The 27,613-nt window shown below is 42.2% G+C and overlaps 2 protein-coding genes across 2 annotated transcripts; both read left to right on the top strand.

Moving 5' to 3' along the window:
* Positions 1 to 4,866: 4,866 nt before the first annotated feature.
* Positions 4,867 to 15,112, top strand: plin3 (perilipin 3). The gene is made up of 8 exons (XM_063467940.1): positions 4,867 to 4,976; positions 9,597 to 9,684; positions 9,880 to 10,075; positions 10,409 to 10,491; positions 10,946 to 11,177; positions 11,900 to 12,249; positions 13,443 to 13,661; positions 14,402 to 15,112. Exons 2-8 carry the CDS (start codon positions 9,616 to 9,618, stop codon positions 14,537 to 14,539), a joined length of 1,287 nt encoding a protein of 428 aa, XP_063324010.1. The 5' UTR covers positions 4,867 to 4,976; positions 9,597 to 9,615; the 3' UTR covers positions 14,540 to 15,112.
* Positions 15,113 to 15,449: 337 nt separating this feature from the next.
* zgc:77486 (uncharacterized protein LOC405808 homolog) lies at positions 15,450 to 25,399 on the top strand. Its single transcript, XM_063467941.1, has 6 exons — positions 15,450 to 15,575; positions 16,986 to 17,185; positions 17,580 to 17,691; positions 18,553 to 18,680; positions 20,763 to 20,870; positions 22,017 to 25,399. The coding sequence occupies exons 2-6, from the start codon at positions 17,026 to 17,028 to the stop codon at positions 22,163 to 22,165; spliced, it is 657 nt and encodes a 218-aa protein (XP_063324011.1). The 5' UTR covers positions 15,450 to 15,575; positions 16,986 to 17,025; the 3' UTR covers positions 22,166 to 25,399.
* The last annotated feature ends 2,214 nt before the right edge of the window (positions 25,400 to 27,613 follow it).

Here is a 27,613-nt window from a genome sequence, read left to right as displayed (position 1 = left end):
GCAGATTTTCTTACAGCCGACTAGCTAGCTGTTAAACAACTAGCTGACAGCTAGTTGTTTAACCTTGTCTTTATGCTAAGCTAAGCTAAAATTACTGTTGATTTTGCAGCAGTGAACAGAAAAGTTGCCCTATCAGCTTTAATATCTATCACTGGAAAAGAAAGAAAGCAAAAAAGCGCTTCATGCAAAGGAGGTCGAGCTACTCTGATCAACAAAGTATGGTAATAATAAATATGGTACTCACAGAAATCTTCTTCAAGGTCAACTTACTGTCTCTTTATTACTTTAACCATGACAAGTTCACACTCTGACGCTTTATCTTTGGCTTGGTTATGCCTTATTAATGTGCTATTGGGAAGACTGTAGTAAGGTCCAGATCAACTTTCACCCTGCAGATGATTTGTCGTCGTGTTGCATGTTACTGATACCTTTAGTTTCAGGTCTCCGGAAATTTGTTGCAGGATGTTGGGAATAAGATTCCGTGGTTCAATGAGACTCAGGAAGATTCAATGGTGCAAATGAAACCCAGCAGGGCTGGTCAGCTATTAATGGATGGATGGATAATTTCTACCATTTCAGCCCTGTTGACAGTGAAGAGCAGAAGGTGAAACAGGAGGTAAGAAATCCTTGTGTTGTGATCCACTCCCAGCACACCTGAGAGTTGTGGATGAATTGAAAACATGAAGAGAGGAAATGAATTTCATTACAGAATAGCTGTACTGCTCCTTACACTCCACAGCAGATTATTGCATGAGTGTTTTGATGGTGATGGATATCTTGTTGAAACAATTAATCATTCAACCAAATGGTGTGAGTAAAACGCCAACAGAGACCGAACATCTTAAAGCATTTATGGTTATTAACTTATCAAAATTACAGATTTTTTGTGGGTTTCATGCAGTAATTTCAATGAATACTTGATTCAAATGTATATGCTACAATACTGCATCGCACTGTATATACAATACTGGGCACTGGATTGGTTTTTGTACGATTTATTGGTTTTATTTTATGCCCACTTGTGGCCAAATGAATGCCCGAGTAGGCATTTCTATTTACTCTGACAAAAAAACAGGCGGCTGAAGATGAAATCTATATAAAGATTTTCAGGTTCTGCTCTCGCATCCATGAAAAATTTCTTCAGATTGCCAATTTATTGCTTTAATCTTGAAAGGTATGTCTTCAGGAAAAAGAAAGAGAGGGGAGAGCAAGGAGGGGACAGTGGCGTGATCATATTACTCTGAGGGATGAGTGATTTTCCTGTTATCTACTAATCTTCAATTACTCAATTTCCAGAACAATTCTGGCCTCAATCAACTGATCCAGTGAAGCAGAGTCAAGAGTTAAGCAGGAACAGATGAGAGCCTTCTGGGCTCACATTGCAGGGGAGTGTGCATGCATGTGTATGGATTATGCTTAAAGGTAAACAGAGGCTGAAGTAGCTTGGCCACTCAGAGGCAAAGGAGTAACAGAGCTGTGGTCAAGACAACAAGCCTACGTTTCTCATCTCTTCGTGCTTTTTGTGACTTTGACCTGTCTGCGGGTATGATGTCACAACCCGAACTGTTACTGCTGGATAATGAAGCAGGCCCAAACATAGTTACAACAGGTCCCGTTCGACGAATATCTGATGTGAACATTAGCAGTAATCAGTTTCCTTTCTCTGGAGCCTACTGAAGCCATTTGGGGAAATACAGAGAGCCATAATGAAAACTGTAATGGCCTGAATAATGAAAATCCTCTCTAAATGAAAAGGGTAAGTTAATAGAGTTCTTGTTATGATGATACACAGCATCCAGCAGAGGAAGTCACTGTACTGGCCTTACTGCGATAAAACACACTGCATTGTCTGAATCCCACTCTAAGTACAAAGGTTATGCAGAAATCACCTCACAGTCCGTGCAATAAGTTCTTTAAATGGAAGGAAGTATTGTCTGTCTTCTTTTGCTGTCCGCATTCCCATTTCCCAGCAGATATTTAAATATTTTATTGTTTAATATTTAATGCAAAATAGGCCTTCTGCTCTGGATTTGTGGTGCATCTGCAGAAGAGAAAGATCTTAGGGATGTAAATGTGAAGCGTCTACCTCTGTGTGGGTGAGGCCACAGAAACAGCTGACTCCGTGGGTAAACACTGCCCTCTCAGGGTTTACTGCATTAACTGCATGAAACAGGCTGCCTGACTTTCAGCTGTGACGGGGAGAGCACCTCTGACATCGACAGCACACTTCAGGTCTCTTATCGCTTATATTACTGGCCCATTAACACGTGATATAAACACATATCCCACAGAAAGGGGATAAATGAAGAAAGGCTGCAAGAAAAGGCTAAATATGGTGTGTAGCTGGTACTCTCTGCTTTAAGTTAATATAGCTTTAATGATGATACGAGATTACATGCACAAATCTATTTACATTTATTAACCTTTTATATAAATATATGGATCATCAGTCAGTCAGGTGGCTTTTATACATGAGATCAGTTACAGTCTGACATTTAACTCTCTCTAACCTATTCTTCTGGTGTGTTCTCATAGTACAATGCCTCATCTCGCAGCCTCCATCAGTCAGCTGAGTTTGCACGCAGTTAGAATGAAGATGAAGCTGCGTGGATAAAGAAATGCCCCATTAACATATATGAAAAATGGATAGACTTCCTAATTGCAAAATAGAATGAACAAGTATGTTCTGCTTGATATTCTCTTAAAAACACAAAGACACATTTGCAGCATTGTTGTATAGTAAGTGATGCTTTATTGGTCCACATGAAAGTTATGGATGCTAAACGAGTGAGGTGAAGGTGCAGACAGAAGATCAGCCACATGCGGCGACCGTCACGAGACACAAGAGTTTGCTCTGTTATTAAGAAGAGCATGTGAATCCAAAGGAGCTGCAGCAATGCATCATTGCACTGGGTAGCAGTATTGTTAGCGTAACGAAGAAAACCTCACTGGAGACTTTTTCACAAAGGTCAGAGTCTCGCCTTTGCAAACAGTGCTTCAGTAAACCCTGTGGAAACGAGTCATGTGACCAAATGTGTGTTTGAGCAAAAGAAAACGCCTGCTTTCAGATTTATGGGGCAGCTGCTGGCACAGGAAACATTTCTGAGAGAATCAGTTTAGTAAATATCAGCAATTCCTACATGCAGACTGTCAAAGGAAAGGTGAGGTTATCCACCAGAGCAGGTGTGAACGGTCGTCCGTCTCCCTGTTTTAGCCCTGCGACAGGCTGGCGACCTGTCCGGAGTGTACCCCGCCTCTCGCCCAACAACCCAGAATTGTATAAGCAGAAGACGGTGGATAGAATTATTGATGCAGCCCTCAACAACAGTCCCAGTTTCTCATGTGGCCCCTTGGGAAAATGAATTTTTTCACCCTTTTTCCAGATCCACCCTGAGCCTTAGGAAACACAGTGAAGGGGAAGCTCTCACGGAGCTCCCTCACTCTCCCCTAACTTAAAAATCAGTGAAAGTCTTCAGGCAGATCTTAGCTCTTAAACATACTGATCCAAGACAGCCCAAATATATTTCAGAAAGATTTATAGTGTAAGTTCTGCTCAGATTACAAATGAAAGCCTTTATGTGTAGTCATGAATGCATCACATTATGAATGAGTTTACTTCAGTGGCTGAACGAATAAAACCAGTGACTGTTCCCTTCGGTCACCAATTTATAATCAGTCATACAACACATGATCAGAGTTTAGTATATTTAGCAAAACTGGGATAAAAAGTCCATGCAAGCATCAACTGAGAAATAAAGGGACCAGACGATCACCTGTATTTAAACTGTTATAAATGAATTTCAAACTTATACCAGATATAGCTCTCATGAGTCATTTTAAACTTTTTTATCATAAAGTAGAAGTTAATCGGTTTTTGGTAGCATAACTTTTATATATCCTTTATTTATCCAGGTCTGGCATTAAAATGTTTTTTTTTTTCATGAGAGATCTGGTCAAGAGGGCAGCAGCAGATATTGTAACTAAAATACAAGATTCAATTTTATTTTATTTTCAATTTTATTTATCCAGCTCCAAATCACAACAACAGTCATCTCAAGGTGCTTTATATTATTGTAGGGTAGACCCTACAATAATACATACAGAGAAAAACCCAACAATCATTTGACCCCCTATGAGCAAGCACTTTGGTGAAAGTGGGAAAGAAAAACTCTTTTAACAGGAAGAAACCTCCGGCAGAACCAGGCTCAGGGAGGGGTGGCCATCTGTTGCAACCAGTTGGGATGAGAGAAGGAAGATAGGATAAAGACATGCCGTGGAAGAGAGCCGGAGATTGATAACAAGTATGATTCAGTGCAGAGCAGTCTATTAACACATAGTGAGTGATAAAGGTGACTGAAGAAGAAATATTCAGTGCATCATGGGAATCCCCCAGCAGCCTGCACCCATTGCAGCATAAGGGAGAATTTTGGGTCACCTGATCCAGCCCTAACTATATGCTGTAGCGAAAAGGAAAGTTTGAAGCCTAATCTTAAAAGCAGAGATAGTGTCTGTCTTCTGAATCCAAACTGGAAGCTCAAAGTGTTGTCAAGACGTTAAAAGTGACCAAAAAAGGACTGGGTTCATTATAATTTAGGAACAATAACACAGAGTCACAAAGATGCTTATAAGAGGAGTCTCTTTTTTTTTTTTTTTTTTATACATAAACAGTTTATAAACCCCGCTGACCACTGCTCGTTTATCCGTGTAAGCACATCTGTGACAGAGAAAAGTCACAGAAATGTTGGAAAGTTCTGGCACCGTGAGCCCGCGGGGGCCTGCAGTGACGGGCACTTCCGTGCTGTGATTTAATTGGCTGAAAGTTTGTAAGCCAGTCTTAGGCTCCGCCTTCCTCCCCTGTGTTGAAGAGTAGCGTAGCAGTGCACTATAAAGGCTGTGAGGCGGGGTGGACCGGGTCACTGACCGGAAGTAACACAGTAGGTCATCACAAGACCGAGAACAGGCAGGCTCCCAGGCAGGTGAGTGGCTCATCCCACAGGTGTGTTCCGTCCTGACAGCAGTCGTAGAGCCATGTTTTTAAGCTGTTTAACCAACTAACTCGTGCTGGTTACCCAGCTGAGCTTTAGCCTTCGGTCTTACTTCCAGTTAAAGCTGCGGAAACAGCTTTTCTTTTAAAGAGAACCCCATGAAGACGAAAAGCTAAGGCACAGATCGGGAGACTGATTCGGAGAAGCCGTTTGTTTGATGCTGTGTTAAGTAACGAGTCATAGTTCCTCATATGGGTGAAAGTTCACCGAGCAGAAAGGGGAAGCAATGAAAGACGGACCCGATTAGCTCTGCTGGGAATCATCGTCATGCTCCTCAGAGCCTTTGCTTAAACTAATATTGTGCACTCGGTTACCTGAATCTTTTTGAGCTTCTGAGCCTTTCAGAATCAGGCAATCTGTTGTTGGGAGATTTCATCTCAGGTTGTGGCCTCAGTGTGTGGGCATGTGCTCTGAGTAGTTCAGACAGGTAGTGACTTTTCCCACTCGGATTCATTTTTCAGTGGATATTTTCGGTGGATGGTTTCACAAGATAAAAGGCAGAGCTCTGTAGACCACATTATGTTTCACTTCTTTTAAATCGTCGGGTGACCCCATCAAATAAATCCAGGGACCATTGCAGGGCTCTGACTGCTTTCCAGCCCATGCAAAATAACATCACACATCTGTGTGTCTCTTTTAGGTGAAACTAAAGCATAGAAGACACTAACCCTTTCAAGACTTTCCCTTTAACCTACATAAGATAACATAAGTGTCTCAGTAGTTTCCGATAAAGCGAAGTCACCTTTGATATCAAGACTTTGAGTTTTAGCTCTGGCTAATACACAGTAGTTTCCCCATCCCCCTGATGTGGCTCAACACTGCAAATATGTCACACACAATGCAATAGGAAGAGGCTTGATAGGATTTTAATGGCCACTTTACTGGATTCAGTTGTCAGTGAGATGATCATTTTGAGAAGTCTAAAGCAGCCGGTTGTGTTGCATAAAAGCCTTCTTCATAACTTGTACTGTTATCGCAGGTTCATCTCGCACTTGATATCAGGGTGCACAGTGTCAGACTTTGCTTTGTAATAAAGCTGGTGAAGATCTCATCAACTGCCACTCAGGAAAAAAAAAAACGGCGTTGCTCAACCAAGCTGTTGCAATAACGTGTAATTCTGAGTCACGCACAGGCCAGAAAGATCTCTTCTGGAATGCCAGAGCTCACGAAAAACAAAAGTTAAATGATTTTATTCACACTGACATCCAAAATGTGTGAAATGATTGAATAGTAGCTCTATAAAAATGCCAGTCGTGGCTGAGGCTGTTGGATTTGAGGCTCGTCTCTTGCTGATCGCCTCCTCCTGTCAGGTCGATGAAGCCGACCTGAGCACTGACTTCAGGTTGCCGCTGGTTGGCTGCACTCCTCAGGATGCTGCTGGCTGTTTCTCCAGCAGGACGATCTCAGGACTCATACTTCTCCCATTCATCTGCTTCTGTTGTGTACATCAGGTCATGCATGTCAGACGCTTGTTAACAGCATCCCAGTTAATACAGGTGGAGTCCATTTATGTCTGTATGCCATCTGGCAGAACGCAAGCAGATGCCATCCACATGTTGCAGGCACCAAAGGGAGAAGGGACGGATTTTGCTGCAGATGTTTCTTTCCAACTGGCTAACGGGCCTCTTTCCTCCTTCCTTCTCTTGCTTGTATCTCTTTGTTGGCTTAACTATATGCTTAAGATACAAAGACAGGTGTGTGCGTGCATATGCACAAAGACAGGTGTGTGTGCGTGCATGTGCGCTAATTACCAAACTAAATATACCCTCTTTGTTCAATGTGATGTGATGAGTCTGCCTACTCTCTGAGGTTTTCCTAGCTCAGGATGTGTCCTTTGGGGGGAGTGACTACCCACCTAAGAAAAATTGGTCAGAGTACAGTGAAGCTAATGAGACTGTATTACCTCATTAAATAAAACTCAATGCATTTTCTTTAACTTGTAAAGAATATTATTTCTATATGAGACCCTAATTTAAAAATACAGTACTGTGCAAAAGTCTTGAGCCACCCCCAATTTCTTAAAAAAATTAATAATAATATTTTAAGAAAGTCTGGCTTTTGGAAACAAAATAGAAAGTCCAGGCTTTCTCAAGGTCTTTGAAAGGTTTTCTTTGGACATTGGCTGCTTTTTCACTTTATTTCCTTTCCTATTCAGTTCTTGTATCTCACTGTTGAATCTTTTTTGTTTGTTTAGCCACGTAACGTGACCTATGACTCATTTGTCCACACATAACAGAAGACTTGGAAACAGGACGAACTTTAAATGGTCTCTTCAGGCACTTTGTTACCAACAGCTTGTCCCAAAAAGACATCATTTGGTCCTTTTTTCTTTGGATAATTGGAGATAATGTATCGGAATTTCAGGAGCAGGACCGCGCCTCCAAACACGCTCCTTCCGGTTGTCATCTATATAGGTTCCCCCAGTTCTGAAAGCTGTTCATTCTCGTTTACGTGCCCCACCCTCCCTCGCTGCTTGTTCTCAATTATTTAACTTCTTCATTTGTATTTAGTGCATGGGGATCTGCCAGGCCCGGGAGCCATCGCCAGTCCCCTTCGAGGCCTTCCCCAAACCGCAGCTCAATTCATGTCAAAGCATTCACTTTTACCTACTAAAACGCTGTCAAACCTAAAATGAGGATGTGGGCCCAGCTAGTGAAATGAAGGATAAATGAATCGAGATTCCCAAAGAGCTGTTAGGTGAAAACTTGGCATCTTGGTATGGTATGTTTACCTAAGAAGTGTGAGGTCTTTAAAAAAAAAAAAACAAAAAAAAAAACAACTATCTACAGCAGAGTAACCATATCTGAAAGTCATGTCATTAATAAACAGGACAAAAAATTCAGCAAAGGCCAGATTTGGACCTTCAGCTGATCTGTCTATTGTTCACTGACACCTCATCAGAAAATGTCTCGGTGGAAGGGCGGCTGTCAGGAAGCTTTTCTTGATGAAGGGAAACAGGGAGGAAAGGCTGAAGTCTATTCAGCACATCTGGGTAGAAAAACATACAGTGGAACAGTTAGTCATGGATCGGCCTCCCCAGAGCCTGGGCCTCAGCATTATGCAGTGTGAAGAGAACAAAAGGCAGAAACACCCAAAGAAGAGCTTTGAATGTCCTTCAAGAAGCCTGGAGAACTATTCCTGAAGAGCCTCACAGAGAGCTGCTCAGAGTTCAGACTGAGCTGAAGGATAAAGCTGCTTACACCAAATTTTTCATATACTGTTCCATGTATATTTGCACGAGTTAACACATTATTTTTTATGGTGCTTCTGATTTCTGTGATGCATTACACACAGGTGTCCTAATACAGGTTTTTATAAATCCTAATTCCCACTCCTAGAAGAGACACGACAGGCTGGCTAGGGTTGAAACAACCTGCAGTGAAACGGAATAAATTGCTGATTAATTTTACAGCGTTGCATGGCCCAGTTAAGTATTACATTTGATCTTCATTTAAGACACTTTTTCATTGTATTCATGTAATATGGTAGTTTTTCACTTGAGTAATTATTTTGGCCTAGTTCTCATTTAAAGAAATATTTTGCACCAGCGCAGCACTGCTCGCCGTTTCCCGTTAGATTAATAATATCAGATGTCGTCCATTCTGCCTACAAGCCGTCACGAGAGCTCGTGAACACTCAGTGCCCTGCGGGACCACGGTTCGTGCCATTAGTTCTGATTTTCCTCGGACTCTCATCCATAATTTGAAATTATCAGAACTTTCATAACCACAGAGTTCTCTCACATGATTTATCCGTCCCTGTTTTCTTTTTATGTTGTCGTCACATTTCCTTCGTTTTTAATGCGAGTGCAAGAAAAATGTGAGGATCCGTGTTCTGTCAGGGAGCTGTGCTCGCACTTAGAAGTCCAAGAATTGAATTAAAGGAATAAGCCCCAGATGATTTTTGTTTCACTCCTTTTAGTAACAACAGGGACTTGCGATGTGTCGTCCAGCCATTTGTACTTTCTTTATTTCTAATACACTTCAAAGCATAAATCATTCTTGGGAGTTTTCCTTTGAAGCTGCTGCTGCTGCTGCCAGTGATGTTAGTCATGTTACCCTAACTGCTGTGAAGAGCTGTTAAAATGTCAGGCTTTTATTCTTGCAGTCTTGAATCAGATTTGGGCTCAAATCTTTCCTTCAAACACAGATAATCATGCATGAAGAGCTTAAAAATCATAAGTTCAGTGATTACGTATGCATAATGCCTACGCCTCGATTTAACAAACACCTGTCTCATTAATTCTTGCTTCATACACGGCTTTGTTTTAATGATGCTGGAAGTTGACAAGAAAATACTCACTTCCAAATATATCAGTATCAGTTTTTAATGCAGTTTCATCTGTGTTGCATCATAGTGTTGACAAATGAATTTGGCGTGGCTGAGCCGCCTTTCTGCATGCATTAAACTGACAGGACAAAGATTGCTGCGAGATAAAGTATACCAGCTATTTAAACACAGAGTATCATAGAGAAAGCTGTTATTTCATCATGCACAGTGGGCAATGTGAGCCGATTCTCTGTTTCTGACACTCTGTATTCCACGACACAGATTGAATCCAGCAGTCACAATGGCAGACAGCGGGAAGACTAATGAGAGTGCAGCTCCGGCAGCAGAACCAGCTAATGGAGAGCAGCAGGTGAGGGGCAATGTGACCTGAAATGATACCTAATACATAACACGAGTCTACTGTGAACTCATTTGACACTTGGAATTTCCCCGTTTTGATCATCTACTCTTGGAAATTAATCACTATTCCTTATTGATTACTAATACAGACCTGAAAAAAGCTGACCTATACTGAATAACAGCGATGGTTCTATTTTTGTCCTAGACTGTTGTTTCACGAGTGAGCAACTTGCCCTTGGTCAGTTCGGCGTGCGAGGTGGTTTCAAACGCCTACAGTACCACCAAAGACAGCGTTCCCCTGCTGAAGGGAGTGATGGATGTAGCCGAGAGCGGGGTCCGGACTCTGGGTGCAGCTGCCACCGCAGGGACCAAACCTCTCTTGAACATGATCGAGCCACAACGTAGGTTCCCGTCTCTGCAAATCCGATGTAACGTATGATAATCGCACAAAGATGTACCTCAACCAAATATTTCATGCTGGTTGCGCATTAAAGGTGAGAAGCTGAAGTCAAATCCATTGCTGCCTCAGGGATGGAATGCAATAGAATCATAAGAATGTGTTTCTTTTATTGTCATGAGAATAAACTTTCCAAATTTAATGGTGGTGTAATTTGAATCTCTGACACTCATCCAGTTCTAACTGTACTGTAAACCTGACACGATGCCTGTTTTTTACTGAGTGGTATTACTTTCACTGATTCTCGTCTTGTCCTCCTCTTGTGCACTTGTTGCAGTTGCCACTGTAAATGAGTACGCTTTGAAAGGATTGGATAAGATGGAAGAAAAGTTGCCTGTTCTTCACCAACCAGCAGACAAGGTCAGAGTGAAACCTGTGCTGTTTTAATGTAGCATTAAAAAAAAAAAACCTAACCCTGTTGTGCTTAAATGCTGTCATAAAAATCCAAAATGATAGACTTGATAAAGAAAACTGCTCTCTGGCCTCCATCGTGTGCTTGTTTTCTTCATATTGGTGCATTCTGGATGATTTTGACAATACAGAAAATGCAAAATGCTTCACTGATCATTGTAGATTTACCTCTTTTCCACTAACGTGTTGTCACTGCTGGCACTAATGCAAACTGAGTAGTGGCACTCTTTACAGCAGCATGAGCACAGTTTATAATCTAGCATTAATGATAAACACAAAGGAAGAAAGTCGTGGCAGAATTTTATTTATTTATTTTTAATTTCTCAGAGTCTGCACCAAATCGAGCTCCAGCACCACGTTGGTTTTCAAAAGCAAGGTAATTATCTTATCTCGACTTCCTCAGGTGGTGTCAGACACAGTGGGAATGGTGTACCAGTCTGTGGCAGGGGCCAAAGAAGCCGTGGTGGGGGCTGTGATGGGTGGCGTTGAGCTGACCCGGGCAGCAGTCAGTGGAGGAATCAACACAGTCATGGGCACCAGGATGGGCCAGATGGTCAGCAGTGGGATGGGCCTGGCCCTCAGCCGATCCGAGGACTGGGTTGAGCAGAACCTGCCGCTCACTGAGAGGGAGCTGGGTCAGTAGCTGTACTAATCACTTCATCGAAAACACTAGGTGGTAATGGACCCATTTGCCTGTTGTTGAATTATATGAATGTGTCTTGACAGATAAAGGTTTAAAAAAAAAAATGAATAATTGAGATTATCCCAAAATATAACAGTCATAAAAGCAGGATGAGGTAATCTGGTGAAATGGGGGGTGGTCATCATGACTGTTGAATTCGACCACTGTGACTGAACACGTGGATGGTCGGTGCTATTCATAGAGAGGCAGGGCATTCCAGTGAACTTCCCTTCTGTTAACTTGGCCCAAAAAGTACCTGCAATTTCCAGCACTCGCAGCTTTGACACCTGCTACCGTGATGTCATGTTATCATGACAACCTGCCATACTCCACTGTGGGAGCTGCGAAAGAGTCCCTTCTCTGATTGTGGCTATGTGGCACAATTGCAACTGTGGCAGCAGCACAGTTGAAGTTGTTCCTTCGTAACCATCAAAGTGGCTTTTAATGGAGGCACAGTGATGCAGCGTTATGTCCTTTTGCTTGCACAGAACTGATAGAGGCTCTGTAGTGGCTCTTACTAGCAAAATTTCAAACAGATGGGGGGGGAAAAAGTGTGTTTCCATCAGTCATGACATACCCAACACCCTGTGCAATGAAGATGCTACATATGCTAACGGTCTATTTCTTTTAGTAATGTCAGCGTCACACATCTGATTTAACACTTGCTTCTTTCAGCTGCTGTGGCCGAACCTGCCAGCAGCGAGGTAGCTACCTCTTCAGACAACCCCAGCTACTTTGTCCGGTTGGGGAAACTCTCCGCTAAGGTACAGGAACGAGCTCTTCAGCACTCTTTGGATCGGGCACGTCACTACCGGGACGCGGCCTATGGTACGGTGACTCAGATTACCAGCACTCTGGACCTGCTAGAAAGCGCCCGCGCCAGTCTCGGTACAGCAGGTAACCAGATAGGAGGAGCCTCGGAGAAACTCCTGCAGCGCTGGACCGAGTGGAAGCAGAAGCACGGACGACATGATGGGCAGACGGAGTCTGAGCCAGAGCCAGATGGGACCAAAAATGAGTCTGAGGTCAGGACCGAAAGTCTTTGATTATTCAGCTGTGTTTTACAGATATATTTCATAGCAGCATTTTTACTTTAAAGTAACCTCTAACACATCATGAACATGAGGACTTTTCTCTGAAGGGGAAATGATACAACAGTAGATGTAGGTTGGTAATACTACTGCATATTTTCAGGACTGAAGGTCTGGGAACACAGACCTTAACTTTAGCCTTAGTTTGAGTAGAATTTGGTTGTTAATCTTTTTCTTTTTAAAAAAAATCACGTTAATGAATAATATGAATGAAATCTGCCGGGTCATGTTAACAATCCACTGAAATCTGCCTTGCATCCACCGAGGTCGTCAAGGTCAACCTAATGATTTATTGGTGGAAAACTGACAAAAAGTCTTAGAACTTACACACCACACATGTACAGTTTATATTCTCATAAAGTTTCATCTCACATTTGACCCCTGACCTCTACTTCAAGGTAAATAGACTGATTTTTGAAGGTTGAAGTGATAATAATGTGTGTGTTGATACACACAACAAAGGCAGTTATTACAGCCTTTGTTTGTATTGAGAACCTTCAGGAATATAGGGATTGATATATGGGAATTGTAAATATCAAATTACTTTGGACTTTATGACCTCCTCAAGGTCATAAAGTCAAATTTTCATGATGTCTTTTGTTTCAAATGGCTTAATTCTTTTGCCTTTGTCTGTACTGGCAACATTTACATTTCGTGTGTGTGTGTGTGTGTGTGTGTGTGTGTGTGTGTGTGTGTGTGTGTGTGTGTGTGTGTGTGTGTGTGTGTGTGTGTGTGTGTGTGTGTGTCAATATTGTCAAAAGAAAGAGCATGAGCTGCCTAGTTAATTAGAAATGTATTATATGATATAATAATCTCTATGAATAATGTCCAGTTACTTACAGATCAATCCACGATCTGCTCCTAGATAATGTTTGTCTTTACTGCACTACAAACTTCTTGAAATACATTTCAAAAGAACAAAGAAAACAATATTAATATATCCCCTTAAATAAATGCTGCCCAGAGAGTGAGCTTGCTTGGCATAGGTTCGCACTCTGAGAGCTTCTTATTTACTTTCCACCGTCATTTCCTTCTGTGTCATTGTTGTGCTGTTTACATTTGGACTATCCCGTTATCATATCTTTACATTTTATTCATTTGGTTTTTGTTTCCACTTACGTTCACAGCAGCTGGAAAGGCAGACCCTCTCTATGGTGCGTGGTCTGAGCGACCAGCTGCGGTCGGCGTGTGCCAGCGTGGTTTCAAGTGCTAAAGGTCTGCCGAGCACAGTCCAGGACCAGCTGACCGCAGCTCGACAGTCTGCCGAGGAGCTGTATTCCTCTCTGAGGAACACGAGCACCATCACACCGGTCCTCCTCGAGCGGAGCCGTCATCAGCTGAACCAAGTACGCATCATGCTTTGCTGTCTTTACTGCTCCAGCTGTGCAGCTGCTTAATTAAATGTAGCTCATAGCTCACGTTTTTATTTTCACCCACAGCGCCATCACTCTCCACGTTAGTTCTTGTGTAATGTCACTGGAAAGTCCCATGCACTGCTGATGCTACGACATTCAAGTGTATGTTATACACTTACCGACCACTTTATTAGGTACACCTTGCTACTGCTGTGTTGAACCCCTTTTTTTTTTTTTTTTTTTTTTTTTTTTTTTTGTTTGTACAAGGCCTAATTACTGGTATTTGAGTTACTGTTGCCTTCATGTGAGCTCAACACAGTCTGGCAGCAAGGTCTGGTTATTTTCCTGTGACCAGGCATTTTTATCTGGAGAACTGCTGTCTTACACATTGGATAATATTATTAATTTATTTGTTGGACCATTCTTAATCCTGGATATGGTCGTGTAGGAAAAGCCCAGCAGATCAGCAGTTTCTAATCATCTTTCTTTCCCATTCTGATGCTCCATCTGAACCTCAGCAGGTCGTCTTGACCACATCGAAATGCAGAGAGTGGCTTCCATGTGATTGGCTGATTAGATATTTGCATTAACAATCGGCTAATAAAGTGGCTAGTCAGTGCAACTAATTTGTTTTCAATCTGTGATGGTGCTCAGTATCATTTTGGATAATTTATCCTCTTATTAACTATACATTTTTATTAAAACTGTACTGTTGTGTGTGTCCATCCCAGGTTCAGAAGTCTGTGGATGGTGTCATGGACTATCTACTGCACAACACGCCGCTCAACTGGCTGGTGGGACCGTTTGCTCCTCAGATCACTGAGCATGCAGAGGGCGACGTGGCAGAGAAGGCCAGACCAAACGAGTAGACGCGAAGACTTCGTGTGCTCCTCTGAGATGATTCAAAGTGGTGTTAGAGGACTATTTCTAGATGTTGATGGACCAGCTCAAAATAGGTGCCATAATATTCATGAAAAGCTGTCATCATCATAATTCTATCAGTTTTTGACACTACATTTATCATGCAGAAATTAAAACCTAAAATGTGGCCTTAGGAAATCATGGTTTTGCACTTTATTATTTATGGTAGATTTGTTGGGTTTTGTTTTTTGTTTTTTTAATCTCTGAAAGATTAATCTGTGTCTGTAAACATTTTTGTTAGGAAGGAATTCAAAACCTTCCCAAAACAAAGTAAAATCTAGTGGCTTATAGGAAAAATAATATAGAAAAGACATGAGGACATCTTGAATCAGATGCATTTCGTTTGTTTTCGAATTTTACCTTCAGTATTCTCTTTGTGGAAAGAGTTAATTGTCAGTAAACTGATATGTAAATAAATTTCTAACACTGCAGAATCATGTAGGAGCAAGTGACTCTTTATTTATGTTTGGAAACTGCCTCACACACAGGTTAGAAACAGGAGATGGTGTCAAACAGAAAAATGAGGATAAAAATAAGTCTAGAGAGATTATTTGTTTTGTGAAGAAGAAATGATTGATTTCCCTGTTTCATCACAAAAATAAAAGTCTTTTTGTGGATGTGGAACTCAAGAAGCAGCGTTAGATCAATAACATAAAACAAATTAACTGTAACATTAAAACTCCTAAATAAAAAGGCCAAAGTCAGGGATCGTGTCCACAAAAGGGACTGGGGCCGAACGATGCTGTTCTGACCTTGTGTGTGATGATCAGCTGTGGTGGTGGTGCTGCTGGTGGAGGTGGTGTAGGTGTAGTTTGCTGTGCTGGCCCGTCGCTCTGAGGGCTGACACTGGCGGTGACGTCATGGTCGTTGTTTCGAATGTCGGGAGCTAGCGCTGGGTAGGAGGCCGCGCGCTCTGCTGGGGACACAGCTCACTCAAATCTGAACCCCTCCGTCGTCGACAGCCGCCGATTAACTACGTTTCAGGTAATGTCTTCATCCCCGACTGATTCGGCAGATTCCCGGGATGTGGTACCGGTCATAAACCCAGCCGGGACGCTGTCGGGAGGCGCTCTAGTTTTGGGTTGGCTGATTGCGTTAGCAAATCGGCTAAGCGATAGCCCGCTAACACTAGCGTTTATTCGATTGAAAAGCCGCGATCTGCGTATAGTTCGTCACTAAGGACGCTGTAGCATTTAACTTTCGTATTTTTCACGATGACACAGGGCCACCGGTCGAGTTTCGTCCTTCCTTTTACACCGGTATGCAGTGTCAGACAGAACAAACGTCCAGCGAGGCTGTTTGCTAATGTTTGCTGTGAGCTATTCAAGCACAGGACGCCAATTGTTTTCTTGTGCGGACAAACTCGGACTGGGAACAGCCAGTTGGAAGTTGTTCGGCTAAACTGCAAGCAGCGCAGTTTTAACGTTTGTCAGCGAGTCGGTATTTAGGGTTTCGTACTGACGGGGTTTTTGTTTTATTCTTGTTGTCTTTTTTTTACAACTTTCTCCATTACCAAAAACGTCTTGTGCGGCGGAAGAAAGCGTGAAACAGCTGAGTTAGCGCATGTTTCACACACCGTCATTTACCTTCTAGGGTGTGTGTGCGGCTCTTTGGACCCTTTGTTTCCGTCACCGTGCACAGCTCTCCGTGTTTGTTCAAACTAATCCCACAGCTTCCTACTTTTAAAACTCGTGCTTGCTTTGATGTTGTAAGAGGTGCAGTACATTCGGCGATCCGTTTCACTGGTATTTCTATTGCTGCTACGTTTTTGTGTTTTCCAATAATTTTGAAGCATAGTTTATTTATTAGTATTTTCAGTGTGCCAAAGTCCAGGCCTGATTTTGCAGTAATCGTGGACTTTGGCCTTCAGAAGTTGGGGTTGGTCTTAATTTTGGTTTATGAAGTTATAAACCTGCGACAGACCTTCATTACAGCTGCAAGTAGTGGACCATAACCTTTAATTCACAAAAACCTCTTTTCCACTTGTCCAGTGCCTAATCTAGAGCTGGTTCAATGCATTCCAGTAAATGGGGGGGAATGACTACTTTCTGTGCCAGAAAAGTGTGAACCAGCTCAGCGCTGCAAATTTACTGGTTGTAAAAGTTGGAAGGGGCTTTAGCTAGAAAGTAACAGTATTTGCCAATTAAGCCCCAGGATTTGTCTGCTGTGATTGTCCTTTTTCTTTAAGCTATGTAACGATCAGTCCGCAAGCCTTTCAGAGCTGGACTGGCTCTGTGTTGGTGCAAAAGAGGTAAAATAAGTCATGATGTGCTCAAACTCTACTCTCATGCTGCAATGCCAAATCTCCAAGCTCTTTTAGCTCCAACCTAAAAGCTTTGTAATCAAACAGGGACTGCTAATTATTCTCACTAACTTCTGCAACCCCATTTTCAGGATTATCCTCTCCCATCCCCCTTACCCCCTCTGTCAGAGCATGGCTCAGGAGACCAATCAGACGCAGGTGCCAATGCTTTGCACTATGGGATGCGGTTTCTATGGTAACCCCCGCACCAACGGCATGTGCTCGGTCTGCTACAAGGAACACCTGCAGAGACAACAGGGAGGGGGGCGGTCCAGCCCCCCTGGAGAGAAAGGTAGGAAGATGGGAGAGACATGACCTATAAAAAGCAGGGGTCTGCTGGATAAGGGTGTACCAGGTGAATAAGTCAGGAGCTTTTAAATGGGAGTCACTCAAAAAGTGCACTGGAAATAGGGAGCTGAACTAGCTAAAAGGGGCTGGAGAACAGAGGTAGCATTAGCTGCCTACACTGTGGCATCAGAAAGCAAGAGAGTTACATTGCCATCTGTTGTTGTACATTAACTCAAAGTGCATCTGATCATGGTAAACAAATACATGTAGGGAATGTCAAGACGTTTAGAAGCAAGTGGAAAGTCATCCATGTGTGAGGCAACAACAGATTTTTGTGTCATTTGTGGTATCTGACTGTCCTCCTCCCCCCTCCCCGACACACACATACGTGCACACAGCTGCTACTTCACCAGCGGGATCACCAGGATCGGCCGGTGCAACTGTGGAGAGCACAACCTCAGAGCCCGGTACAGAGGTGGCAGGAACCCCACCTGAGGAACAAACAACCAGGTATGCTGAGTTACGCGTAGAAAAGCGCCGAGAGCCGTGTTGTTTCATTGAGTCATTGTGAATCAGTGTTTTAGATATGATTCATCAAGGAAAAATATACTCCGTGTTGGCTCTTTGACCAGTCCAGTCAGTTCATACTAGTACAGCAGCTTGCCTCTGCAGAAGGCAAAGCGGGTAAGCAGTTGTGTGCATATTTATTTATGAAAATAAAACCTTCTATCACCATGGTGCAGTCATTTTCTGGGTGAAAACATTTTTACCTTACCCTGACGACCCTAACCTTCTGGTAAGAACTTTTCAGCTATTTCAATTTGCACGTCGACATTGACAGGTGAGGTTGTGATGAGCTTCTGATGATTATCAAAAGCCAAATTAAGTGTACAATGGGCTGTGTTGTCATTGACACTGGAAGAAAATTAGCTAGAGGATGGTGTAGTTTAAAACTTAGCTTGAGGTCCTGTTCTGAAAAAATGCAGCGTAATGCTGAATAATTTTTTGCTGGCCAAGTTCTTTTTCTGCTATTCGGCGTTTTGAAGGGCCTCTTTTATAATTTGCTTTAACTTTACCATTGGACTAACCGTTTTAAATGTTAAAAATTGATTTAATTCATGCCATTTTGAGGAAAGTGTGATAGGTAAGAAAAGTTCTGCGAGGCTCTTGAAATTGCTAAAAATGATTTTATATTGCAGCGTGTGCACTGGATCTGTTTCCTCCCGAAGGGGACAAAACCAAAGCAAAGAGAGTACCAAGATAAATTTAATAATTTCAATTCTTTTTTTGTTTTTGTTGTGTTTTTTTTTTTTTCAGTATATTTATTTAATCTAAACTGAAATTTACTGACTTGATTTGATGCCCTGTTAGTCCCAGCTCCACCAGCCCAGTAACTCAACAGATGACAGCTATGAGCATCTCCCAGGATTCAGGAGCTGTGGATTCTGATCGAGCAGAGGCCGAAGAGGGTGAAGAGGAGGGTACTTCAAACAGCACAGGTAAACATCGTAGAAAGCAGTAATTCATTCCCTACCCACCGTCCACATGGTCGGCCCTACTCAAAGCAGAGGAGGACACTATTAAGAACTGCTGCGTGAATAAACAATGGGACGCACTCGCCACCCTGTTCCAGGAGCATGCCTGAAGTGCAGGGCTCTAGACTGCGACCAATATGGTCGCAAATGCGACCAAATTTTTCCGTGGTGCGACTAAAAAAAACATTTGGTCGCACTGGTGCGACCAACTGTTACCAACATTTGGTCGCACCTGTTTGGGTAACAAAAAAAATCTCTGCAACTCTCCATGTTGTCAACAGCAGACACACATTATGCCCCTATCGTGGACTAAACCAATCAGAGATAGTCAGGGGCGGGACCTCTCTGATTGGCCGTGGTCCAGTGGAAAGTGCAGGTAGAAGAGGGAGGTGAGTAGCTTTAATAAGGCGATATCAATTCATTAACGGATTCCACACAAAGACGTAAACACAGAGCGACCCGACGCATCAGAATCAGCTTTGTCTTTCTCGGCTTTCTCACCGGACGGCCCGCAGACGGACCCGCTGTCGGAGCTTAGCGATTCTGATGCGTCGGGTCCGCGCTGTGTTTACGTTTTTTTGCGCTGATTCTGAGCTGCAGGTTTTGTCTCTCCAACCAAAATTCGCCGAGCCAAAAAGAAGCAGCAAACTGCGCTTCACATTTGATCAATGTCGTCATGAATTCCCTCTGACTTTTGCTGTTTTGCTTCCCCACGATAAAAATTACACTTCCTACACAGCTCCCTGTGTGTACTTCAAGAACAGTTTCCCGTCTCAAATCTCTGTTTTCTGGATTATTCATTCGCTTATTACCCACCAGTCTACCGTTGTTTACAGCGCTGTCTTTTTCTTTTTTCATGTAAATGACGTCCGACAAGAAAGCCTAATTTCTGCTGTTCAATACTGAAGAAATTTAAACTTCTTAAAATTATGCAAAATTGCAGAATATTGCAGAATATTTTTAAGGTTATCTGCTATACAACGCCAGACCAGGAAAATCTCCTTCATGTTTTTCTGTGTTTTATTGTCAGTTACTTTGACACAAAGGCATCTGCTGTGATGTTCACAATTCTGATAAAGTCTCACAAGTGTCAATACTGATAAATGATCAGAATTATAATATTTCTGACTGTCTGAGGCTAAATTGAATCGAATCAGGACTTTGAGAACCGGAATCGAATGGATTATAGAAATCAGTGATGATACCCAGCCCTAGTGAGCAGCCTAGGCCTGACAGAAGTGGATGTAGCTGTGGGTAATAAGAAAAGATGAAAAGAACTGTTGATAACTTTTTTGTTAAGTTAAGGCCTGATCCGTCTGAAATTCATAGCCAGTGCTCTGACACAGTGCCATCAATCTTTGAATGCTGAAAAAGCAGCAGTGTATCCAGAAAACACACTTCATGCTGCAATAAATGCACTGCCCAAGTGTCCCCTCTCCCCACTGCCTTTCAGCAGCATGCAACAGCAAACAGGTCGTCAGAGGAGGCCAAGATGATGATTAAGTTTAACATTTTCTACAATATTGACAAAGCACTTTAAGCACAACATTGTTAGTTAATAATTTAGAAATGAATATTGTCTGTATGGACCTCCCCCCCAAAGAAGGTGCACATGTAAAACTGCGGTGTTAAGCGAAGCGGTTGAAAAATTTGAGTGCGGTTGAAAAATTTGAGTGCGCCTAACTTTTGTGCCGGTACGCTTAAATTTTTAAGTTAGGCGTACCGGTGCGCCCATGTCAAAAAGTTAGTCTAGAGCCCTGCTGAAGTGATAAACACAATATGCTCTGTGATGACTCCATTGGTTTTCCCGTTTTATTTCATTTTGCCCTCTGCTTTGTGGCATGCTCTGTGTTACAGTAAAATAACTGTGTAAGGAAATCGTGCCAGAGTGTTTTTACGTGTCTAAAATAATATAAAGGTTAAGTTACGGCCTCTGATCCGACTAGAATATTTGATTGGTTGAAGTTAATTGTGTTGTCTTTTGTACATATGCATAAATAAACATACAGCTGTTTTACATACGGTTGCTTTGTTTTTCCCCACCAGAGCCAGTCGGGGAAGCTGCGCAGGCTTCGTCTGACGGCGACCAGACTCCTGATAAAAACAAGAAAAAGAATCGCTGCTTTTCTTGCCGGAAGAAAGTAGGACTTACTGGTAAGTGAGGGAAGAATTTCACTCAAGTTCCTTATCTGTTTATCCAGCGTTTTATGAGTCAGCAGGGGTTCCTCACCCCTAATAAGACATTGATTTGGTATGTGGTGCAATGTCAAAGACATCTTTAATATTCTCCGTCTGCAGATCTTTTGGAGCTAAACCGGTTTTTAAAGGACATAAATGACAGCTGCACACAAATGAATCGTATGTGCATTTATTCTGTGATGATCGCTTATGTACAGCAAGCGACATACAGCACTTAAGTGATACATTTGACAGTGTGCAGCTCTGTCCTTTTTTGCCTCATAGGAGACTCTGAGACTTAATAGCAATGATTATATATCAGCTTAATTGAGACCACATCTGGAGTTAGCATTTAAAAATGGGCAACATCATCAAGGCCCAGTCAAACTGAATTTAATGTTTAAAACCTTACACAGGGTAGTGTAAGAATAAGTCTGTAAAATAATCGGGATGTAGTAGGACTGGGTGATGCATTTCTTTCTTTTTTTTAATATAGCCTCAGCCTCCCTCTGCACCTCGAGCTGACTCTGTTTTCCTGCAGCTTGGAGAGACACACAGGGCTGTTCCCAACAAAGAAAAATAACTCTTTAGTTTACAGATAGACAACATGAAAACTGAGTTTTCATAATGTGTGTGTGTTTAACCAAAGCTTATTAGTTTTTGGAAATGGTACGCTAAAAAGAAGTCGGTGAATTTTACCTCATAGAAGTTGGAAGATCTGAACCAAGTCATGTGGTGAGATTTACCGACCTAACAAGGCAGCAGTCAAGGAACAATTGCCGTGTTTTTGTAAGGTCAAATGAATGTTTTTGTCAGTGGCGTCTTAGTAGTCTGGTCTGATGGCAGGTAATGCATCTAATATGCTGTATATAAACCCAAACATATGTAGGTTTTACTGCTGGCCCGATCTACTGCAGCACATAGTTTCCTTGCTGCTCTGTCCTCTTGTCTGCTCTAACACACTAATTTGGGGTCAGCACCCGAGAAATGAAACGATCCCAAATTGAAGAAAATAGCCATTCTGCCCCAAAATAATGAGATGTGAGTTTTGGTCTCTGGTGTCCAGATGCATGTGATGTCTATAATAAAGCGTCCAAGTTTAATTGCTTCTTTTTCCTCAAGGTTTTGACTGTCGCTGTGGCAACCTGTTCTGCGCCATCCATCGTTACTCCGACAAACACGACTGTCCCTATGATTACCGGAGCGCAGCCGCTGCCCAGTTACGCAAGGAGAACCCCATCGTAGTGGCTGAGAAGATTCAGAAGTTATGAGGACTGAGAGCAAAAAAGAAGTTTCTGACTTTGTGAATTTGAACAATGGCGACTTGGATGAAAACACCTGATATCGTGGCTTCATTTGTTCATGGGAGTGTAAAGCGGGCGGGGTGGGGGTGGTGCGGTCGCAGCCACAGTCCAGACACTTCCCTTACTAGCATCTCCCTCTCTCTCCACTTGTGACTGCAGCGCGTGTGTGTGTTTGTATGAAAGTGTGTGTGTGCGTGCACATTTGCTTGAGAGCTGGGGAGAGAGCCATGAGGGCTTGGTGGACATTTGTTTTGCCGTGGGAAGGGCAGGAATTTGATTTTTACCCCTTTTTTTTGTTGTTGTTTTTCCACTTAGCGGGATCGTGTGAGTGTATTTTTCTACAATCCCTGTAGGTAGCTGAAATGAACGAGGATAAGCTGTTAAGGAATGTGTCAATCGGGATAATGACAGAAACACATTTAGGGGGTCTAGTGACTCATGTATCAGCAAGACTTTTAAAGGGCTTTGGAATATAGTATTTTATCCCAGACTGAAAAATGATGTCAACTACTTGTCAAATTGGCAACTCCTTTACTCTGTGGGCGACCACATGTAGTACTCCAAAGTCTGAGTTTTCCACATGCGTCTCTCTTTGATATGTAGGCTTGTATGGATACTGGGTGCATGAACAGTCATTGGAAGGGGAAAGCCGGGGAGGGAAACAAACAACCTTGACTTAACTGTGTGATTGAATTTTTTTTTCTTCTTTATTTTAATGAGCGTATGACATCAGAAGATCTATATTAATATATTGTAGTTAGCTTGAATTGTGTGATTGCATTCTATTTATTTTTTATCGTTTGGTTGGTCTGTGCTGGAGGATTGGCAGCATGTGTCCGCAAATCTTTAAGGATTTGCTCTTAACTTTTTCTTCGATTATATTTAAGTAATTCCATCCTGATTATGTAACCAGTGAAGAAGAAAATGCGCGCCCGAGCTCTGACGTGACGGAGCGGAGCCTGGCCGAGCCGCTCAGAGGGAGCGAGTGCAGTAGGATGTCAGTGATTAAGGCTTTGGGTATGAAGCACAACGACGTATGTCAGCTGCAGAACACAAGCTACGGTGCCACGCCCGCTCAGTTTTGTTCAGCATTCGGGTCACTTGCAGTTTATATCCGAGCTGTATCGCAGCCTTGCTGATGAAATTGCCTTGTCGAGTTGCTGAGATTTTCTTCTTCGGTAAGGCGGCGCGCTCGCCTCGAATGACCTTTTATGTTCTTCGGAGCCGGTATGAAGCTCCACGTTTCTCCTACCACCAGCAGACCACTGACACATGCTGAATGAAAACTGACCCGGGTCGCAGTTGCTCTCATAGATGATGACGTACGTTCTGCTCAGCGTTGCAGTGCCGCAGAGTTGCGTGCTGTGCTTTTACAGTGTGCTCAGACTGCTTCTAGCTAGCTTCTTCTAGGAAGATCAGTCCCACGTGCATGTGTGCAGTCAAACACGCGTTGCTGTTTTGTGACTGCGTAGTTTGAAATGAAGCTGGAATGTTTAAAAAGCCGCACAGCAGTAGCACAATGCATGGCCGGAACCGTAAGGTTCCCGTTAACAGGACTCTGTTTTTTTTTTTTTCCAAATGTAAATACCATACAGCTCCTCTTCTTATAGTATAACCTCAATGTAGATTTTTGCCAGGTAATAAAGGTGGGGAATTGAGGCAACAAATAGTACTCTCTGTATTAAAGTGCTTTTCATAATTATCCAAAAAATGTGCTACAACTAGCACTGATGTTTTCCCCATCTTGTTTCCTCATTCATTTTTCAGGTTTTTACGTGTAATGTTCAAATTGTTTAATAACCACTAGTATCCCCTGCAGGCCACGTGGTTTCTATTTTACCATACTAGCTACATTCTTAACCAGCCCCCCCCCCTCTCCTGAGCTATATTAACGTTGCTGAATAACACAGTATCTCAGTCAGTGCTTTTATCCTGTTACTGATTTGTAGCAATAGCGATATTACTGAAAGTTTAAAGGACCCCAAGCAAGAAATAGAGGGCCGACTGAGGGTTCATCTTTTCATTATTAAAAGCTTTCCCTGTAAATGTTGCTTGATGCGGTTCATTATATATTAATGAAAGCTGGAGAAAAGTTGCATTTGAATTTTCAGGGAATGCAATTTAAAAATAATCCACCGCAAAAGGCGAAAGAGAGGAATGACACTCCTCTGTGTGTGTAGGCTTAGTTCTGCCTCTTCTGATTGAAAAAGAGCCTTCGTCGAGTCTTTGTGTTAATGGCCGACGTGATGACTTGGCATGCCAACGGCAAGACGTTTTGCCATGGATGAGTTGAGCCCGCAGTGACGGTGATTTAACTTCTTCCTCCGTCACACCTACAGTGTATATTTCGAATTGAGGTGTTAACTGTGATATTCAGGGGGACGAGTGGTTGGTGCTGCTCTGCAGTTCGGTGTGTTTTAGACACAGAATTCTCAGACTTGGGTTGATATTATAAAACATCGTTGCATACGGTAAGCTCGGTTTTCCTTTACAGATTAATTGTCTCTTCATAGGAGAATTTTCCTGTGATGATTGTTCAGTTATGTAAATCATGGGGGGTTTCATGGTTTACACTCATTTTCTATTGACTGCTCATATCAGTGCTCCAAACGTTTCAGCATGTTTTTCCTGATAAATGTGAGCAGTTTGAATGTAAACCACCACAAGTCACACGATAAGTTGTATTGCCGTCAGACTGACTGTCCGTTGGCCGACGATGGTTGTCTTTATGTGATTTGAGACATTTGAATCATTCAAATCTTTTGACTGTTTGACTTGCCACCAGCAATTAGGGCTACGTGACCTGAGTAACTGAGATATTATCAGTGCATGTACTTGTGTTTTTTTCCCCCCTTTTCTGTTGCATTGATTATTGTTTGATGTTCACAGCAACACCTTTCATAATCAGTGTCTTCATCATGCAAGGGTTTTGATTGAGAATAATAAACCTGTGAGTTAGGATGAATTTTCTTCAGCTTCACTGCAGAGATAAAGACATATTATTCTGTCTATCAAGATGAGCTTTAGGGACTTGAGATGAAATCTACGATGTTCGCAGAGGTGTAGTTGCCGTCCCTTGGCTACTCCAGTCCCCCAGAAACACCACCAGATATCTTTTTATTTTATTTTTTCTTTTAAGAGTTAGGATTGTATGATGTGTAAGAGTAAGTATAAACAATAAAATCACAAAGTTTATTTTAATTTACACTTGTCGTTTGTATTTATTTGTCTAAGTGTAATAAATACTCATTTTTAAATCCAAGCTCCTTGCACTCTGCTTTAGAAGAAAACCTCAGTATTTAGTATCACTGTGATACAAGCTGCATGTGGAGATGTGGAAATGTGCGTGTTTCTACAGCTAATGTAGTTGTGCTGTTATCACCACTGCTGGAATAGCGTTGCATTTAACTGTTATAAATGATTTTTCACATTTTGTAAAGCCATCAGGTGGGCCAGTTCGTACCCTTTGGAGGTCTTGTTCTGATCTTTCGCCAGTTTGACAGCCCTGCCCTTAGAGGGAGGTGCGCCACAGGTCAATAAAGGTTTCTGAGTTATCACCTTTATCCTTACTACTTTCAGATCTCCCAGAATGCTTCTGTCTACAGAACAAGGGCTCACTTTGAGTATGAACATGCCTCTGCACTCATGAAACCATTCCCAGGTCAACACGTAGAACACCAAAACACAGAATGAGGAAATATCTTTTGAAGGAACGACTCAAAGCCTTTCTCTAGCACATGGAGACCACGTTAATTTTTTCATTTATTCTGTTATCTGTCTGAATAATATCAGTTTGATATAGGCTATTCCCGTGTATATGTATAATTAAGCCTGTTTATTTACATGTATAAGATATCCATCCTACTTCCATCATGATTTAGTCATTGAAGTTAACAATTACAAGTTACACTCTAGGCAGTAGCTTTGTTGTTTGATGTCATTCAGTGTTTAATAAATGGCCAAAAACTGCTCCACTGATCAGACATTTAAAAGAAAAAGAAAGCAGGCAATGGGATATGTTAGGAGTGAATTCGGATGAGCAGAGGTGTTCCTTTTTCAAAGGGTTAATTAAAACTAGTTTTCCAAAAATCATTAACATTTTTCTAATAATTTCAGTAACAGTTGCCAAACTTGCTTTGCCAGTTGTGTCAGCCTGTTTCCTTATTGTCAGCTGTTACGGAGAATAATTTCTTTATACTAGATCCAATAATTAAACCCTGGACATCCAGTGTCTACCCAGATGCTTCAGCTGGCCCGATTAGACCTCCTCTCGGGGCCCTGTGGGTTTGTACTGATGTGCCTAATGGACACATGAACCTCCTCTGAGGTCTTCCTCTTTTCCTCCTGTCTGAGAACTCCATCCTCATCATTCCTTGTCCACTATATTCACTCTCCCTCCTCTGCACACGTCCAAACACTGAGCTGTCCCTCTGATGGATTCATTTCTAATCCTGTCCATCCTGCTCACTCGCAGAGAAGATCTCAGCATCTTCAGCTCAGCCCCCAATTTTTGTCAGTACCCCTGTCTCCAAACCACACGACAGCAAGTCTCACTGCCATCTTGTAAATCTTCCCTTTGACTCTTGCTGCTATCCTCCCCTGACACTCGTCAGTTCCACTGCAAAGGTGGATCTCTCAAAATCTGTGCAAAAATAACTGAGGTAAAGGTGTGGGTATGCAGGGCTGTTTTAACAAGGCCATGGATGGTTATGTAGGATGGCCTACATAACAGGTTGTAAAGCTGACACTTGCATTTCTCTTGAATAGATTGTAAAGGTGGCTCCTGAGCCAGCTAAGCTCTGTGTGTGTGTGTGTGTTAATATAAACTGTTGGGGAGAGTTACAGCTTAACAGTGTTGCCCTGTGGGAGACCCACAAAACAAGCTTAAATCAAAACAAGCTTAAATCGTTTACTTTAATTATTGGTTATGGTCAGACTTCCTGTTAAAAGGAATTTTTTCTTTCCCACTGTTGGGAAGTACCTGGTCATTTGATTGTTGGTTTTTCTTTGTATTTTTTTCTTACATCTTTACAATATAAAGCGTCTTGAGGTGACTGTTGTTGCGATTTGACTTTATATAAATAAAACTGAACTGAGAAATTAAAGGGGGATATAAGCTGTTAATTGAATTGAGATCACACATAGATCCATTAGGGCACAATGTGCTCTTTATTAAATAAAATTAGTTGTAAGTAGCACATATCATCTTTGATGAATCAGCCGGGTCTCCAAGTAACTGCGATGACACTTGGATTATGAGAAATACCGTGAATTGAGCTTCTTTATCTTTAAAGATAAAAAATTAACAATCAAGTTCAAACGTGTCACCTTTTACAGCGCCGTCATCCGCGCTGATAACACCTTTCCCATAATTGTCCAATGGAAACTTCCTGCGTCACATCCGGTCAACTGTCA

This window comes from Pelmatolapia mariae, linkage group LG23 (genome assembly GCF_036321145.2).
Source record: "Pelmatolapia mariae isolate MD_Pm_ZW linkage group LG23, Pm_UMD_F_2, whole genome shotgun sequence".
NCBI classification, from domain to species: Eukaryota; Metazoa; Chordata; class Actinopteri; order Cichliformes; family Cichlidae; genus Pelmatolapia; species Pelmatolapia mariae.
This window is presented reverse-complemented; position numbering and strand designations above follow the sequence as displayed.

Coding starts and splice junctions, on each gene's coding strand:
- zgc:77486 (XM_063467941.1), top strand. CDS start 17,026: ATGGCTCAGGAGACCAATCAGACGCAGGTGCCAATGCTTTGCACTATG. Junction 17,692..18,552: donor CCTGAGGAACAAACAACCAG/GTATGCTGAGTT, acceptor ATGCCCTGTTAG/TCCCAGCTCCACCAGCCCAG. Junction 18,681..20,762: donor GGGTACTTCAAACAGCACAG/GTAAACATCGTA, acceptor TTTCCCCACCAG/AGCCAGTCGGGGAAGCTGCG.
- plin3 (XM_063467940.1), top strand. CDS start 9,616: ATGGCAGACAGCGGGAAGACTAATGAGAGTGCAGCTCCGGCAGCAGAA. Junction 12,250..13,442: donor GGACCAAAAATGAGTCTGAG/GTCAGGACCGAA, acceptor TTACGTTCACAG/CAGCTGGAAAGGCAGACCCT. Junction 13,662..14,401: donor GCCGTCATCAGCTGAACCAA/GTACGCATCATG, acceptor TGTCCATCCCAG/GTTCAGAAGTCTGTGGATGG.